Here is a 17,112-nt window from a genome sequence, read left to right as displayed (position 1 = left end):
ATCACCTCACCAATAACAGAGAAACAGACTTCAGAATGGAGTTAGAGTCATTGCAAGTTTGTAAATATCAAAGCATTTATTGGAAATTGTAAAATTTTAAATAGCTATACATTATATACACACAGCTACAGTTCTAGAAAATAAGGTTTCATAGTTGATAAAGTTCAAAGACAGAAGTACTACAGTTTTCTTGCAATCCAGACCTCATTCTCTACCCAGAGCTGCTACATCACTTCATTCAAGTGCAATCACAGTACTTCACACACTGGAGTTTGGGTAGCCTCCTTCAATAAATAATCCATAAATACAAGAACTTCACACTGGGCAAAAAGGTTTGACCCCATCCTCATTCCTCCTCAAGCTTGTAAGCAGTTTAATGCAAAGGGTTGTTACTTTACCTCTTCTCTTTCCAAGTAACAGACACAAAAGTTGTCCTTACTCAGAAGCACCATAGAGTCTCCACTGGAATGCCAGGACAGAGACACAATCGGGAAGTCACCTACAGAAACAGATGAGACTGGTAAGTGGAAGAATATTTAGTAAGTAAAGCTGCTGATGGCTTGTGAAGCTCCCACAGACCTTACCTTCCACTGGGACCTGCACGGACACGCAGCCAGCTGGGGACCACAAGTAGACATTGCTGTTCCCTGTGCATACAGCAAGGCGGGGTTGTCGGGGGTCCCACTGGAAGCACTGGATGGCACACAGCTGCTCCAGGACTACAAACAGCTTCAGCTTTTGAATGTCCCAGATCCAGACAGCATTAGGAATGTTATCTGTTGGAAAAGGAAGAGGTAATCATGTCAATACCTGAAGGATAAAAAAAGTAGTGTGGTCTTTACAACTTGGGCACTATTGATGTCTAACACAACACAAACCATTTGGGTACACCATGAGTGTAACACCACTAAAGTTTTGCCCAGCACTGCCTTCAATTTTGCCTCAGAAATACTGCAAAAAGGATAAAAAGCGACTTAGTTTGACTTCCAGAACGACAGCTTCTGTGACAGACAGAGGCAGCACTTTATGACTCTCACCACTGAGGTAATCGACACCCCCTAATACAGGTTGTGAAGAATTCTGCCTTTCAATAAACACTTGCTGTAAATGGAGGAGGAAACCTGCGCCTTTCATTTTCCAATACAGCAAACTCACCTACACTTGAACAGATATGAAAAGCATCCTACTCACTAAATACAAAGCCAAGGCCGAGTTAATGCACTGATGAGCGGCTCTGGCACCTCACACCACTTTATGTACACTATAAGACATAGGCTGAACTTCCTCTGTAGTTGTATATTTGCACAACAAAGCTGATTTTAAACCCCACGTGCAGGGAGTAAGTTCTCTCTCCAGTGTAGGGCAGCAGGAACTCACCATTTTTGGTAGCCAGGAAGCAGTTATCTGGACTGAACGCCAGCATCCCGATGCCCATTTTGGGATTTGCCCGGTCAGCAGCTGGTTTGACATAGTGCAAAGAGAGTGGCACCTCAGAAATGGCATCTGGAATTTGAAAGAGAAGTAATCAAGCCTGAATGGACAAAATATTTACATTCCAACTGTTAAATACCCCTTATTTCTGAGATGACAGGGCTATATTTTACCCATCTCCAAGATGTTCCTATTAAAAAACCTCCACTGTCTTTAGTGCATCTTCACATACACAGCTCACTACTGTTGCCCTCCTGTAAGAAAAGGCTAGAAATCCAGACAAGCCTGGGATTAAACTACAAAAAAACAGGGGATCAAGTTTTCTGCTACCTTTTTTACTACTATTTCAAACACCAACGCAAACCAAAGGTGATTTACAGCACTGCAAACAGTGAATAAAGAATACTAGTAATCCATTGCCTTCTACAGTATCCTACTGGTCTTTAACATGCCAGCAAACCACCCTGCAGACAGCAGCCCCTCTAGCAGTGTGCAGCACTGATTCACTGCCCTTCAGAGCACCCACTGGAGCCATTCAGTACCAAAGGGGCAGAGTTCGCCTATAGCTATTACTCCTAGAAAGACTCACGTGGCAAACTCAAGCATCTTGTAGTAAACTTTGGCTTACATTTACTTTGTGTGCTGAAGAGAGAACTAGCCAATGCTCTTGTTGGAGGGAAAGAAAGTCTCTCTGTTTCAACAGATGGGGATTTCTCCACTTCTTTATACACAATCTACAAAGAAACAAGTGAGAGTTCTACAGAAGGGCCTCAGAGAATTTGAACATGGGCTATTACCAAACCATTCATATCCCATTATCTCATTTGTAAGCGTGTTGTGTCTCAGCATCCCCTGGGTCACCACCAGGGCTTCAGTAGGCAAATACCAAACTCAGTGAATCATCTGCTGTTTGGAACCATGATCAGGAAAACACTCCTGTGATATATAAATGAACCTTGAAGTCTATGAAGAGTGAGCCTGCCAGAGCACACCTCATCTGTTATTCCCAAGAGCTAAAATCTGGCAGCACAATAAATCACCTTCATTACAGTGGGAACATCAGTTTCATTTCTGCAACAAAGACTCTTAATTGGATACTATCATAAAAAATGCAAAGTACAACACTGCAGGAGGGAATAGCAAAGATATTTTAATAGTCTGCCTACTACATATTATTTCCAAACACAAGCACCAGGATAAAAAGCACCAACTGCAGTTCCTGTCCGTGTAGCAGAGATTAACAGAGCTATTCCCATTTGTTTTCCATTGCATGTTTTACACCTAGCTGGAAGTAAGGGCATTTTTGAGTCGTGAGAAGTTTTGCTGAGGTGCATTTAAAGGATCACGCCTCATTTCTGGTTAGAGGCATCAGGAGTCATGGGAATATTGCAGACTTCCAGTCTGCACACATGAAGTCTCCCAGGATATCTGTCCAGGCACAAGCCCAGTCTCCCTCTGCAGCAGCATGCAGCACTACTACACTGTGTTCTTTTTACCTTGATGGATGGGAACAGTTTGTGATTTTTGGAACAAAAGCCACAGCTCACTGCCTGCTGCCAGCTACCCAGAATCTGTTGGGCCCTGCACATACATGTATGCAATGGTAAAAATAAACCCTGATAGATGTTTACAGGAAATGCTCTCTAGGTGAGCTGGAAGAGCCTGTACACACAAGATGTAGATCTGACCACAATCCAGGTCCAATGCTGTTTCAAGTCATGAACTGTACAAAGCTGAGACAAATACCTCCTGTTGTTTCCCTGTTTGCCATACTCTGCACACCCATATCTGTAATGCAATCCCCATCTACATCAAAATACACTAGCATGTGACAAAGCACCTGAGAATCCATGAGTGCCAAAGCTGAGGGGATCATACACACATTCTCCAAACTTGAAAGGATTCCTCTCTTACATTCCCAAATTTTAATGGGATTTTCCAAGCCCTTTACACATTAGGGGTGGAAAAGCAAGGTCTCCAGAACAAAATCTCTGGGATACAAACAGCAGCAGCAAAGCACTGCCAATTGGATTCCAGATCCATACTTACGGTCTTTGTGTTCACAACAGTTGCTGGATGCTCAAACTCTGTGATCTTCTTCCAAGTTACATGGTTCAAGATACGCACCTAGTTGTGGAAAGCATTGCAAGATAGAACCAGTATGACAAAGTTCTACAAATGGTTCAGGTAACAGAGAGAAAGAAAACTTAGTTCTTACCTTTTCATCATAGCTGCCAATTGCCAGAAATTGACTGCTGGGACTCCAGGCCACTGATTTAATGCCAAGTGACCATTCATAAGCCCGATACGTGGCCAGCAGTCTGCCATCGAGGGAGTACAGCAGTATTTTATACTGAAACAGAAATGGATTATTCTAAAGACTAACAATATTGTTTAAAGTCATAGGCAGCCAAAACCATTCCTTCCAAACTTTCCCTCACTAAAAGGCAGCAAATTAAATACAAAGGGGCTGGCCTTTTATCTGTGATTTGAGACAAGAGGCTTGAGGCTTCCAGTTTGGCTCTTCTGGCTCTCTCAGACCACAGGCACCCTGTCTCCAAGAGCACAAATGCCCCACTGAGCCAGAGCAGTGGCCCCTCCAGCCCACCACTCTCCAGCAACATCAGCAGGTGACACTATGGAAGACCCTCATCTTCCTTCAGCACCTGCCAGCCCTCCAATCCAGGATGTTCCAACCCTGCCCATTCCCAGGGCTGTTTTGATCACACAGCCCATAAAATCATGGCCACTGGAGGTCGTTTTTTTTATACCTAGAAATTCACCTACTCAGAGCAGAATGACAGCAACTTAGATATTCCTTGCTAAATTTTTGGGCGAGTATTTAACTCTAAAACTAGTATGCAATGCAAAGTACAACAGCAGGAACCTCACTTCAGAATTCCTTCATTATTTCAATAACAGCTTCTGCACCACTTACAATCGATTTTTTTCAAGCTAAATCAGAAAGCCAATAAGATAATTTGCTGTCATTGAAGATTTACACAACAGTTTGGCATGCATTCATGAGAACATCCATTACCAATACAAATATAGCAGTTAAAATGGTTTGAGTTCAGCTTTCTCATTTAAAGCAAAAACCATGAAATTAACACAAGCTATTTTAGTTAGTGCTTTATACACAGCAGCTAAAACTCAACTTGGACCCTCCAAGAATATAAACCATGTTTTTCTCCATACCTCCAGACATGTATCCCACACTGCCAGGACACAGCCATTAGGAGCCCATTCGATCCCGAACAGATCTTGGGTTTCAGTGTCAAAATGCTTCCCCCAAAAGAGAAAACACAAAACCATTTGAAATATTGTGCTAACAAACACTTGCATCTGACTAAAATCCTCAGTTTTATGCTATTAGGTGCTACCACAAATGCAAGAGAGCCCTTGCTATGCTAGCATGAAAACAGAAGTGTATGCTTTTGCAACAGTACGCTGAATTCCTGTTTGATTTCCCTTTACAGAAGGGGCAAAAACTTGTTATACCTTAAAATGAACATAATTTCATAAGAAAGGAAAAGTAGTTCCACTGAATCAGCCAAGAAATCCAGCTAGACAAATTCCTTGCCTCAAAGACCAGCACAGGATCATCATGGAAGTGCTTGGGAACACAACAAGCATTTAATGGTGTTTCCCAAATCCTGCCATCAGTTTCTAAGGAGCCTCAGGATTCCTGAACCAGAGGTGACATCAGGTACAGAGTAGCTCTTAATAGGTTTTAATATCAGATCCATCCAGTCCTCTATAACATGCTAGTGTGTATCCTTCAAAGCCTAAAATCAAGCTACCAAAGTGACTGAGTTCAAAGCAGCCAGCATGCAACACATGCTTGTAGTTTACACACAAGGGGAAGGCAAGGATGTTTCTTACTCTCAGTAGCTGCCAGTCACTGCACACAAAGATACTAATGAAGTCCTTGCAGTCACGTCTTTCTGCTACTGCCATGTAGCGGCCATCCTTAGTGAAAGCTATCCCTGCAACGAGACAAAGTTAATTAAGAAAATGAGAGCGAAAACATGACACAATAGCTGACAACTCCTCAAGGAAGAGCAATTACTCCCAATTCAAAGGATAAATGAAAGGAGAAGAAAAAAAAACATCTTCATAGATCACATTAAATCAAAATCAAGGCAGTGCATAGTGTCACTAACTTCCTTGTGTCACAGTTCTTTAGCTTTCCATGTGCTACTTCTAAGGACACAGCTTCAGAGCTACTGCAGAACTCCAGCATGCTTCAAAACCCCGTGTTTGATTACTGACAGACAGTTGTTATATAAAAGCCACAGATTTGAAATAAGCAGTTCATTAATCTAAGCTAAATGGATTAATTATGCAACCATTGGTACTCTACAAGCTTCCAGGCATCGGTCCCCATCCACTCTGATTTTATATGGGATACATAATTGGTTCTGTCATACACGGGATACAAGCCTCAGGCAGGATACTGCTAACCATAGCCATGTGGCTAAACAGGCCTGACACAGCTTCCCTTTCAAATCTTTTCACATGCAAGAGATGGCAAAAGCCACTTTGGATTAGTGTTTTCATCACCAATGCATCCAGCCTCATCTGATGTCTTAAAAGGACCCTTCAGAGGCAAATGTAGCAAAGATGTAGATCTGAAGAACAGGCACATGGATTGATGTGATCCTTCACTCACAGCGAGAGCATGACATCTCCAGAGCACATCTTCGTGCTGGCAGCCAGTGGAACACGGAAGGGGGCCACGGCCCACCCCAAGGCCTGCGTTTTGTCATTACCCACCCCATTTCCTTTTCCCTTTCTGCCATGTTAAACAACACCATTTTGGTGTTAGATTTGTGTCACTTACCCTGCTGACAAGCTTTGGGATACTTGATGTAAGATACAGACTTGGTACACAAGGACCACACTGTTATCCGCAGCTGTCAAAGAAACAAAGACAAGGAAGTATGTGTTTAGTTCAGTAGATAAAAGAAAGGTAAGTAAACAGAAACCAATAAACCTACTTCAGTCACACAAAGTAGATCAATGTACCCTCTGTGATTAAACTTTGCAGTTATTCTATGTAGCTTAAAGCCTGAGAAGTAAGGGTGATGAATTCTCCTTTGCCAAGTCCCTTCAGGTAGCAAGGTTACTTATTGCAAATCACCAGGACAGGCACACTGGACACACCAGAGGGGTATATGAGATGCAGAACACCAATATGGAGAAAAACTCTTTATCAACACCAAAGTTACTGAGAGTAGCACGAATCTAGCTACATGTATCATACATAGGCACTCTTCAGCTGGAAAAACAAACCCAGTTTCATCTCAGGATCTGGAAGAGATGAGAAGTTTCTTGAATTTAGGAATGGATGAAAAGTTATAGCAGCTTAAGAACATTGTACCTCTTGGCAAAGAGCTACCAAGTATGAAAATGTAGCTGTACTCTTCAACTCTTAGACACACTCTGCTTTGACAGCCGACTTCTTTTGCATTTTGCTCTTCCGTCCTCAGCAACACAACCAAGTCATCCTACATCCTTCCTGAAAGGAGGAGATAAGAACCAAAACATGCCGTGCAAAGCAAGGCATTAAGCACAATGTTTGGGATATTTCTGGAGGCTTGTGCATCCCTAAGCCACCCAAACAGCAGAGAAGGCAGTCAGCTGCAAAAGAAGCCTCTCCACAGCTCTTCAAGGTCACAGCCCACATTCTGGAAGCTCTGTGTTGCCATCTGCAGATTATTCAATTAAAAACAAATACTTACTCTCCCTTAGCAACGGCAGCCCCACCAGACATATGTGCATTAATCAGGATGGCATGTGAATCATTTATAGCTGGAGCAAGGAATGCTCCCAGGATAGTATTTTTCTTGTGGTTTCCTACATGTTATTGCACTAAGGTAAGAGATTCTAGAAGAGATGCAGGTAAACCTGTTTCTCCAAGAAAGCACCACAGTCATGAGCCATCTTTCCCAGAACTACTGAACAACAAAACTAGTTCCAATTCATTACACAGGTAAGACTTCAGCACTGCCTACCACTGCATCCCAATCCTGTATCAGATGAATCATCAGCTTCACCAGCACCCTAGGGAGGAAGTTTCTGCTATGCTTCTTTGCATGTTTGTCCTCAATGCATATTTTCCTTCCCTGAAGAAATCAACATTGCTCAGTGGTGATCAAGGGATTCACCAGAGCAGCATCCTCTGACAATGTTCTACCTGGTAATGCTACAGACCATGTGTTTCAACAGCCCTCAGGGGTTCTCTCTTGCTGACACTATCATTTTGCTAGACAGCACAACTCTCATAGTTGACATGGTGTTCAAGCTTCAGAATCCTCCTAAGCACTCTGAAGATGCATAAAGTCCCAAAGCAGAAAAGCAGTTCTCCCTACTGCTTTTTGTACACAGAAGACATTTCTGAGATTTTAAGAGAAGAGGAAATAGTTTAAATAGTTCTTTAATTTATTAAAGCAAAGAGCACAATCAGGTCAGATTCCTGTCCACTTCTATCCAGTTAGAGAAGATATTGCACCCTATTTCACCCACAGTTTATTATTCTCTTTATTTCATAGGTATGAAATTACAGCTAAACATCTACAGTGCCTTTAAGTTTAGCAGGTCCTAGAGGAACCCTTGAGCTGAAGAACATTAATCAAGTTCTATCACTGCAACTGCTCTCTTCCGGACCCACAGAAATACAACAGCACTGTTAGTCTGCTCTTCATGCAAGATTTACTTTAAAAATACCAACACAATGCCTACTCACATTCTTCTAGCACAACTGCTATAGTGATATGCTGCTTGCTCCTATTAATTGCAGCGTTAAATGTACTTGCTGCTGTTCCTCCCCCGACCAAAACATGCAGCCTACACAACACACATTCTGCAGCCACTTAATACAAGCTTAGCAGCTGCAAGCTTTGAATGCTGAGGTCTGCATTGTAATTTTTCCCAACAAAGGCATCCAAGTTTACACTTGTGCTGCTGCTTGGCCTCAGGATCAACTCACCTGGTCTGCTCTGTATCAAACACTTCTACCCCAGACCATGTTGGCTGACTCTAAGGCAAAACCTCACCACTCACGTCAAGCTTGAGTGTGTAGGAAGAGAATAATCTCTACAGGTGTGAAGCTGCACACTGTAACCTCTGCCTTGTCTGAGACTCAATCAGAGACTGGTTTGGGTTGGAAGGCTCATTCAGTTCCAACCCTTGCCACAGGCAGAGACACCTCACACTAGACCAGGTTGCTCCAAGCCCTGTCCAGCCTGGCCTTGAACACTGCCAGGTCCTCCATTTGCTACTCAGAACCTTCTCTAAAAGGATCAAGTTTTGTAACTCCCCAGAGAAGACACTAATAATGGTTTCCCTGTTCATTCTTGTCACCTTGTACTTAAAGGCTAAGCATGTGCTTCACCAACACGGACAATCCTTTGGTAACCGAAGGACTTCATCTTCAGACTTGATCTCCATCAGCCACAGGACACCTGTAACTACTAAGAAGGTGTTCTATTCCAATATAATGCCTAAAAGGGCTGCAAGCTGGTAAGGGAAGTGCACAACAGCAAGTTAGAGATAGGCTCTGCCCTAACATCCTTGCAACCTCTTGCCCAAGTCACAGAGCAGGAGCCTGAAGATTTTCCCCCATGTTAGAAACACATAAAAGGAAATGAGTTTGATTCCACAAATCAAATCCCCAAAGGATTCCTTTCAGCTGTTCTATTTGTGTGCACTTAAACATCTATAAACTGAGGAAATTACATTAGGTGCTTAACCTATGGACTTCACACCTATCTTACACAGATTAACAACATGTTTACAATTAAACTGGGACAAAAAGGGAGAACCTTCATATTCCCACCTGGAACTGAAACACCATTCCATAATCTGGCCCAACATAAACTACCCTAAGAGTGATTATTTCACGGCTATCAGATATGGGACAGAAACATATGGCAATAAGTTTGCATTGCTCTTACTTGCTTTTCTCAGGGACTTCGGAAAGAAGGGACAATTGCTTTCACAGCAGGAGACCAGATCATGGTCAGCCGAGCCTGCAGCCAGCTCTTCTGCACTGAGCACTGAGGGCTGCTTTCTCTTTAGCACAGATCCATTAAGTGGCACTGTCAAACTCAAATCCTAATGATAATGGTGTCCGAGAAGTTTTCAGCTGTTGTTTTGCAGTGGAAAAACAAACCAAAAGCAGCAGCATTTTTAAAATAGCCTAAAAACAGCTGAGAAATAAAAAGTATTTAGATGGTAACGTGATAAACAGTCTCCAGTGCTGGGTTCAGAACTACAGCCCAATGTTGACAGCTACAGGCAGGTGTAGGACTGGTGATTTTCAATGGATAAAAACACACGTTTAAACAACCTTCCATCTCAAATGACCATCAACTTTTGTCCCAGACTTGACTGGGTCACAACGCCTCCTTACATAGCAGTGTCTGTCAGCACTGGATTTCAGAAGATTATTCAGAGCACATTCCTCGACAGAAAGCATTTTTCAACCACTGCAGCCATTTACAGTTACTAAGGATTAGCTCCAATATACACAGAAACACTTATTCCCCCTGCTGCTGCAGTTTGAAAGAAGCTCCTCAGTGTTCAGTACCTAATGCAGAACTGAAGTATATGTAGTCTATATTATGGCTCTTGAAAGAAACACTCCACAATGCTGCTGATCTTCACATTTTTTAGCACAAAACATGAGTCACAAGGAAGAGAATCCATTTGCTTCCTCCACATCTTTTATCTGCAGCTCACATTTAAGCTCTACACATGCCTATAAATTCAGGCACTGTAACAAGAGAGACACCTAGTACAACACCTTCCACAGGACACACCAAAAATGTGGAAACTTCTGGAAATCAACTAACCAGATACTACACACACTTCTGCAAATAAGCACTGGAAATTCCTCTATCTGTAACCCAGTACTGTTAAAAACAATTCACTACCAGGTGATCAGAGTCTATGTACTCCCTCCAATAAGGCTGTACCACTTGGCTGCCCTGTATATCATGCTGTTTATTGCAGCAATTGTGTGAAGACTTGGACAGGTACCTCTGCCATACAATATTATGTGTGTTGTGTAACAATCCTAGCACCCCAAACCCTCCATATTATTATTACAGATCCATCTCCAATAAAATGATCACTTTTGCAGAGCTATATTAATATTAAATGCCCATAAAGCATTGCTGCCCATCTCAAAAGGCTGAACAGAGACAAAATGGATTTTGGAAATGTGCTGCACTTGAGTTCATGCACACATCAGAAAACCCACACATTCACTATAATGCTGACCACAAAAAAACACTTGACTGCAAGTCAGCTAAAGAATCATTTCCTGAGGCATTAGTAAGTGTGGATTGCTGAAAATAAATTAGCACAACCATATCCTTTAAAAATATTCTAGGAATAGGGAAGTTTTCTGTGAGTTACAGTGGAGCTCACATGTTGACCTGAAGAATTACAAGTATGAGTAATTAGTTGTGCTGCTTGAAAGCATCAGGCAACCAACGCCTGGTTGACAGGGAAGCCCTAAGCCCTCCGAGCAATCACTGTATTCAATAACATACATAATACACCAATATTAAGTGTCCTGACAGTTTCTGTCTAGAGCACTACTCCGTCTGTCCCACCAGACTATGGATTTAGCAGAGAGAGTAAACACAACTCAGACACCAGCATAACCCAGGCAGCTGTCTGACAAAAGCTAATTTAGCAACCTGTTTACAGCTGGAATGAAAACTTATCCCAAGACAGATGCCAACTTGGCAAAGGCTTAATGAAATCCTCTAAGGTCAAACCAAGTTCTGTTGGAGGCAATAAATACTTGCTAGTCCACCCCCACATGCACATGCCACAAGATACTCACACTTGTAGCACATAGCACCAGGCTGCAGTGGGGGTTACTGCCCACACCTCTCCCTGGCTAGCAGGGGATTTAACAACTTCAGGCTGAAGTTGTGAATGAGCTCTGAAACTCATTTTGGTTTAGCTGCCATCAGGATGATTCATTGCTAGGAAACCTAAGGCCTAAATTCATCACTCCTCATAACCCGCTGTCTAAAGGGGTGGTAGGGGAATGGAACAAGACTGAAAATCTTTACCCCAGCCAGCACTAAACATCCTTGCCAGAGAATTCTGCCACGTGTGCATGTAGTTCTTTGCTGCTCTTCAACCATTCATCATTGCATTGAACATCACCAATCACCAGCTCTTATCCAAAGACCACAAACAGTGGAGAGTCAGACTTCCCCTGGCCTCTCAACAAACCCAGCACCCAGAAGCCACACCTGACAGGGATTCTACCCTAGGGTGGGTTCCAGAACAGGGCTCTTCATCAATAAGCACTAATAAGCAATAGATTCTATGATTCTATGAGGTGTTTTAATCTCCCAAGTGAACAGCAGCCCAACTCCTATATGCCAAATCAAACAGTTATGAAAGTATTTCTCTAAACTTCATCTCACACATCAATAAACCTAAGATCATATTTTCAGATTCCACAGACTCTTAAATGTTGATGGTTTCGAGCTTTATGTGGTTTTGCCTGAGCCTTCCCTGAGCTATGAACGACATATTTGATTTCTAAAATTGTTTCGATGAACACCAGTTACCCCTGCACTTTCCTCAAACATACAATTCTACCTTCAAAGCCAAGTGCTCACATTCTATCTGACCATCAGAAGCAAGAGGATAAAGTGTTAACAGAATAGCTATCATCTACACTGGAATTAACCTAGATTACATACATGGATACAGGAAATCTATATCCATGCTCTTCACCACAATCACAGCTTTAAGAGCTTTAGGTTATTTTAAGAGGCAAAGTGCAGACAGTAACATCTGATACCAGGCAGAGTAATCATGACTTCACACTCACATGGAACTCGGTTGTGTTGAGAATGTGACGACCATCCGGACTCCAGCATGAGGCCACCAATCCTGCTGACCCCTCATCTATCTTACAGTGCCAGTCAGGCTGCTCCAGGGACCAGACCTAGATCAGAGAGGAAACCAGAGAGGCAACACAGGGAACCAGCAGCTCACCACCCCCTCTGCTTGTGAGCACACACTACAGCAGCAACGAGGTTCCACATCGCACATCAGAGACATCAGGAAACCACTGCGAGCTGCGGCCATGAAGGACTGGCGCTGGATCCCACTACAAAAGTAAGCCCCGCAGCTCTGTGTGCTTATACAGGTTGTAGAATAAGGTGGCTTTTTAGCTGTGACAAATTCTGAACTTAAACCAACTTTTAGTCCATTTAACAAGTGTGAATGTATTTATTTGCTACTGTGCTGAAAGCTGGTAAGCCAGACTTCAGCTTTGAGTTTATTTTCATTCTAAAATGAATTTGTATTCAAACTAAGGTGTTTGTTTTAAAAGTAAGGGCATGCTGGGTTATCCTCAAAGCCTGCATTACCAGCAACGAGGTCAGTTGCTCTAGCAATAACCCTGAAGTGGTTATTAAGAAACTCACCCAGAGCACACACAAACCCCAAGCAGAAAACCCCCTGCCCTGCTTGGGTCTTACCTGCACAATCCCTCGCTTGTACATGGCGCACAGTATGAACAGCGAGTCGGACGACCACTCTATGTACTGGATCTGGTCCAGGCACGTGTACAGATGGAGGATCTGGAGGCTGCCCGCATCCCGGACAGCCAGGCGGTACTGCATGCACGACGCCTGGGTGAGAGCAAAGCCAAAGCTGAGCTGGTCTCAAAAGCAGCAGCTCCCACTGCACCGTGCTGCGGCTGGCCTGGGGTTAACTTCGGAAGGGTTTGGTGCGGGAACTCCAGTAGGAGCAGTTAAAGCAGGGGGAAAGAGGGGTGTTTATACATGGAACCCTCACTTTAGCACTGCTCATTCCTCTAAAAACCCACTCCTTGGCTCATAGCTATGACTTTATTAAGTAACCGCAGCCTGGGCACCATTATAAAGACCCCCGACGACTAAAAGCCCCCGCAGCAACCCACGGGCCCCACGCACACGCTTGTCCTCGCAGGACCAGCGGCACTACCGCTCCCCGCCGCGCCCGGCCTGCCAGGACAGCGCTCACCGGGCCTGCCCGTGCCACACGCACCGCGCCGGCTCGGCGGCTGCGGGGGCAGAGCCCGGCTACCAAGGCCCCGCGCTGCCGCTTCACCCGGCGCTCCCCTCAGGCCGCGGCCGCTACTCACCAGGCAGCGGCCGTCCGGGGAGAACCGGCCGAGGGGCCCCGAGAGCCGGAACAGCTCCGAGAAGTTCATGGCGGAGCCGGGCCGGCCGCGGTTCAAACCCGCCCGCGCCGCCACCACAGCCCCGGCGCCGGCCCGCGGCGGAAGTGGGGGAACGGGCGGAACCGGGCCTATCAACACCCAATCACAGCGGGACAGCGCTGGCGCAACAGCCAATGGAAGCAGGGAGGGCGTTGCCCCACGGTACGCCGGGAGTTGTAGTCCTGGTGCTGCGCCTCCTGCGCGGGGTCGGCAATTAACATGTAAATGAGCCCCTAATGAGGCGCGTGACGGTGAGAGCCCCCCAGCCCCTGCATGGCCTGGGCGAGCCCCCGCGCTCAGCAGCCCCCCCTGGCCCGGCGCTGCCCGCGCCCGGCTGCCCTCGGTAATGACCGGTCCCGGCTAATTGCTGATGGCAATTAGGGGCGCAGCGAGGGCAGAGAGGCTGCTAATTGCAATAGGAGCTCACCTGTGAACGGGGCGGTAACTGGATTGGAATTAATAAAGAAGTAAAGGGGTTTTTGGGGGGAGACATTCTCCTTCAGGGGATACAGACACGGTCATTGAAAAATAAACTTTGGGTCAGAGCAAGTGTTTGAGTCTTGTTTTCGTTATGGATCATGTATCTGGGCCCCCAAAACTGGTTACAGCAGCTCCAATGTATTTAAGGGCTGGTAGATCATAGAATCCCAGACTTGTTTTGGTTGGAAAGGACCATAAAGCTCATCTGGTTCCAGCCCCTGCCCCGGGCAGGGACCCCTTCCACTGGAGCAGCTTGCTCCAAGCCCCTGTGTCCAACCTGGCCTTGAGCACTGCCAGGGATGGGGCAGCCACAGCTTCTCTGGGCACCCTGTGCCAGCGCCTCAGCACCCTCACAGGGAAGAGCTTCTGCCTAAGAGCTCAGCTCAGTCTCCTCTCTATCATCTGAGTCTGCCCAACACAGATAATTAGAGTCTCATTGCTGATGGTTCTTGGTCAGAAATACTCAGTCTTCACCCACTGCCACCCTGTTCATATCTCATCGGGCCAGTTTTCCCACAGTGTGGTGGGACCTTGCTGATCCCCTGACCCGGCTGCCCCGGTCCTCTGACAGCCCAGTGCTGATGAGCTGGTCACGCTGACCAACACAGGCACAGAACCAGCTCAGCCCATCAGTGTGGCAAGGGGAAGAGCCTCCTTTGGGGTCAGCCCCCATCGAGTCTCCTTCCCTGCTCCTTTGCTACTAAAGCCCAGCCTCGGGCGCAGTGCTGCTGGGGGCTGCCGGAGCCCCGACAGCCGGAGTCACTTTGGTGACCAGCTTAATTCCCCGGCACGCTTGGCTGAGCATTCCCCACCCCCTTGCAACTGCCTCCTACTCCAGGAAGGAGCGCGCAAGCTTTTGCCTCACTTTTCACATAGCTTTCAGCAGCTCCAATGTCATTGCCTAGGCGACCAGGACGCTACTTGATTGTAGGGCAGTAAATAACACAGATCCTCAATCCCAGGCCGCTCCTGCCCGAGGGAGACCTCCGAGGGAACTCGGAACGCTTGGGGAGCCAGAGCAGGTAGGAGGAAAAACGTGACAGAAGGGAATCCCTTGCTGCTTGTGTGCGGGAGTTACTCGGCACGACCCTCTCGAGTGTCGATAATGCAACTGGAAGATGATTTGTGGCTGCTTTGCTTTGTAGGCTAGTTACGCAGTATTAAAGCGTTGCGGAAAGTTTGTTCTCAAGTGCCTTAGATCTGGGGTTAAAGCACTTGTGGAGTTAAAATGGGCCATGGGAATGGGAAAGGGAAAGGCAGAGGTGGGGATGGGTACGACAGGATGCTGAGGTTGGGTCCTTCCACATGACTGATGCTCAGTGGCAGGCGGGGAGGATGGCTTGGCTGGTTTTGCCTCCTGTCCTTCAATTAGTCTGATTGAGTTGTTTTATATCAAAAATCCTGTTCTCTTCTTGGAAAGAAAATTGATAGGAAACTGCTGGATCCCAGAGAGGGCTCCTGAGATCCAAGCGTGCTGCACTGCAGGGAAACTTGCTCATTCTTGGTTGCTTTTACAAGCCTTGGTTTGCAGTGCGAATTCAACAGTCTGGGACAAATGAGCAATAGCACGGGGTAGTGTTGGCACCTCAGGAGTTTGCGAACATGAAGTCATTTGCTGTGGGCTGGAGGAGCTGGATGGTTGTGTGGAGGAGATGAGAAGGTCCAGGGACCAGTGCACAGCCATCACACAGTACACAGAAGCTCAGTGTGGCAGTTGGGAATGGCTGTCACAAGTCATCTTCTTCTCCTAGGATGGGCCAAGAGTCTTTAGGAATTAGGCATAGCCCAAATATACAGGGTCTATGCATTTATCTCCCTTTAAGGTAGCTGTAAAATGCTGTCATATTTTGTTGCTGGGTGTTAGAGTGGTGAATAGGTTATTGCCAGGTGAAACAGGAAGGGACAGTCCTAGGTGCCTAAAACTGAGGCTTAAAGTTAATGGTGAAAGCAAAGATGCTCTTTCTAGAGAGCACAGAAACTGAGCTCCAGGCATCACTCTCAGCAAGGCTGCAACCCCCTCATCACGCCTGTGGTACCTTCACCTTCTTATAGTGATGCAAAGAGGGAGTCAGCTTACACTAATTCTAAGAATATTTTCAGGCTCTGTGGTCAAACCCGTCGGTTGAATGAACCTGTGGTTGATATGTGTGAGCTCATCTGCTCTGCTCCTCCAGAGCGCTGTTCTCCCACCTCTGGAACCAGTGGGAATGCAAAGGAAAGGTGCTGGACACTCCTGCAGCCTCCATGGGGGCAGCCCCTGCCTGGGTGCTAAGCCCCGTGGAGCAGAGGTGGTGGATTGCCTCTTCCCAAGCTTTGTTTTACTAATCCCAGCCTGGTTTTCCTATGTGCAGCTTCCCTGCAATGCCCTGACCGGCAACAGAGGGAAGCAGCAACCCAGCGAACGCTGGAGCTGCCTGGGGAAGCAGGTGGAGAGCGGCTCTCCCAGTGAAACCAAGCGAGCCTGCAGTAAGGCCGGTGTGCATCCTGCTGCAGGCAGCAGTCCCCATGCAGCCACGCCAAGCACCCTTCCCTTAGAGAGAGCTTCACTTGAAGAAGCGGCTTTTGGTCTCTGGAGGTGTTGAATCCTCCTGGTGCGGGTTTGGCTTGAGCTCCCTGGTAGAAGTCGGGGTGATAACTCCAGTTCCTGGCGCTGGGAAGCTGGTGACATCAGGGAGCTGACACAGTTATGGCAGAGGGGAAGAGCCTCCAAATGGATCTGAGGGGCTGGAAGAGGCTGGGGCTGCTGTGAAGCTCTGCCACTGCTGCTATGGGGAGGTAATTACACCCAGGCCATCTAGCACTGCTTCTTGAGCAATGTGGAAATAGGCTTTTGCCAGTCACCTTTAATTCAGCTGTGCCACAGGGCCTCCCTCCTCTCCTTCTCTTCCTTCTGCTGGGCATCCCCATCAGAGTGATTTCCCAGTTTCCCTGGATGTGAATGCCTC

At 46.1% G+C, this 17,112-nt stretch overlaps 1 protein-coding gene across 3 annotated transcripts; it reads right to left on the bottom strand.

Annotated features, from left to right (window-relative positions):
- Positions 1 to 57: 57 nt before the first annotated feature.
- WRAP73 (WD repeat containing, antisense to TP73) lies at positions 58 to 13,768 on the bottom strand. 3 transcript variants are annotated; one of them, XM_065696602.1, is made up of 13 exons: positions 13,610 to 13,768; positions 12,963 to 13,115; positions 12,308 to 12,424; positions 6,278 to 6,350; positions 5,317 to 5,420; positions 4,630 to 4,716; positions 3,650 to 3,784; positions 3,481 to 3,558; positions 2,060 to 2,165; positions 1,378 to 1,503; positions 580 to 776; positions 399 to 499; positions 58 to 284 (listed from the first exon to the last, which is right to left on the bottom strand). In XM_065696602.1, exons 1-12 carry the CDS (start codon positions 13,676 to 13,678, stop codon positions 440 to 442), a joined length of 1,305 nt encoding a protein of 434 aa, XP_065552674.1. In that variant the 5' UTR covers positions 13,679 to 13,768; the 3' UTR covers positions 58 to 284; positions 399 to 439. The 3 variants fall into 3 exon arrangements, with proteins under 3 accessions (XP_065552674.1, XP_065552672.1, XP_065552673.1); XM_065696600.1 differs by having other exon boundaries at positions 585 to 776; XM_065696601.1 differs by having other exon boundaries at positions 58 to 499.
- Between the last annotated feature and the right edge of the window lie 3,344 nt (positions 13,769 to 17,112).

This window comes from Lathamus discolor, chromosome 16 (assembly GCF_037157495.1).
Source record: "Lathamus discolor isolate bLatDis1 chromosome 16, bLatDis1.hap1, whole genome shotgun sequence".
Taxonomy (NCBI): Eukaryota; Metazoa; Chordata; class Aves; order Psittaciformes; family Psittacidae; genus Lathamus; species Lathamus discolor.
The sequence above is the reverse complement of the archived record's forward strand: the minus strand, read 5'-3'. Positions and strand labels throughout refer to the sequence as shown.

What these genes read in the sequence shown, in the direction of transcription:
- WRAP73 (XM_065696600.1), bottom strand. Translation starts at nt 13,678, where the DNA reads ATGAACTTCTCGGAGCTGTTCCGGCTCTCGGGGCCCCTCGGCCGGTTC. An exon ending in ACAAGCGAGGGATTGTGCAG is followed by an intron (nt 12,425 to 12,962) that starts GTAAGACCCAAG and finishes TCTCTGATCTAG; the next exon opens with GTCTGGTCCCTGGAGCAGCC. An exon ending in TGTGGGATACATGTCTGGAG is followed by an intron (nt 3,785 to 4,629) that starts GTATGGAGAAAA and finishes TTTCTGTTTCAG; the next exon opens with TATAAAATACTGCTGTACTC.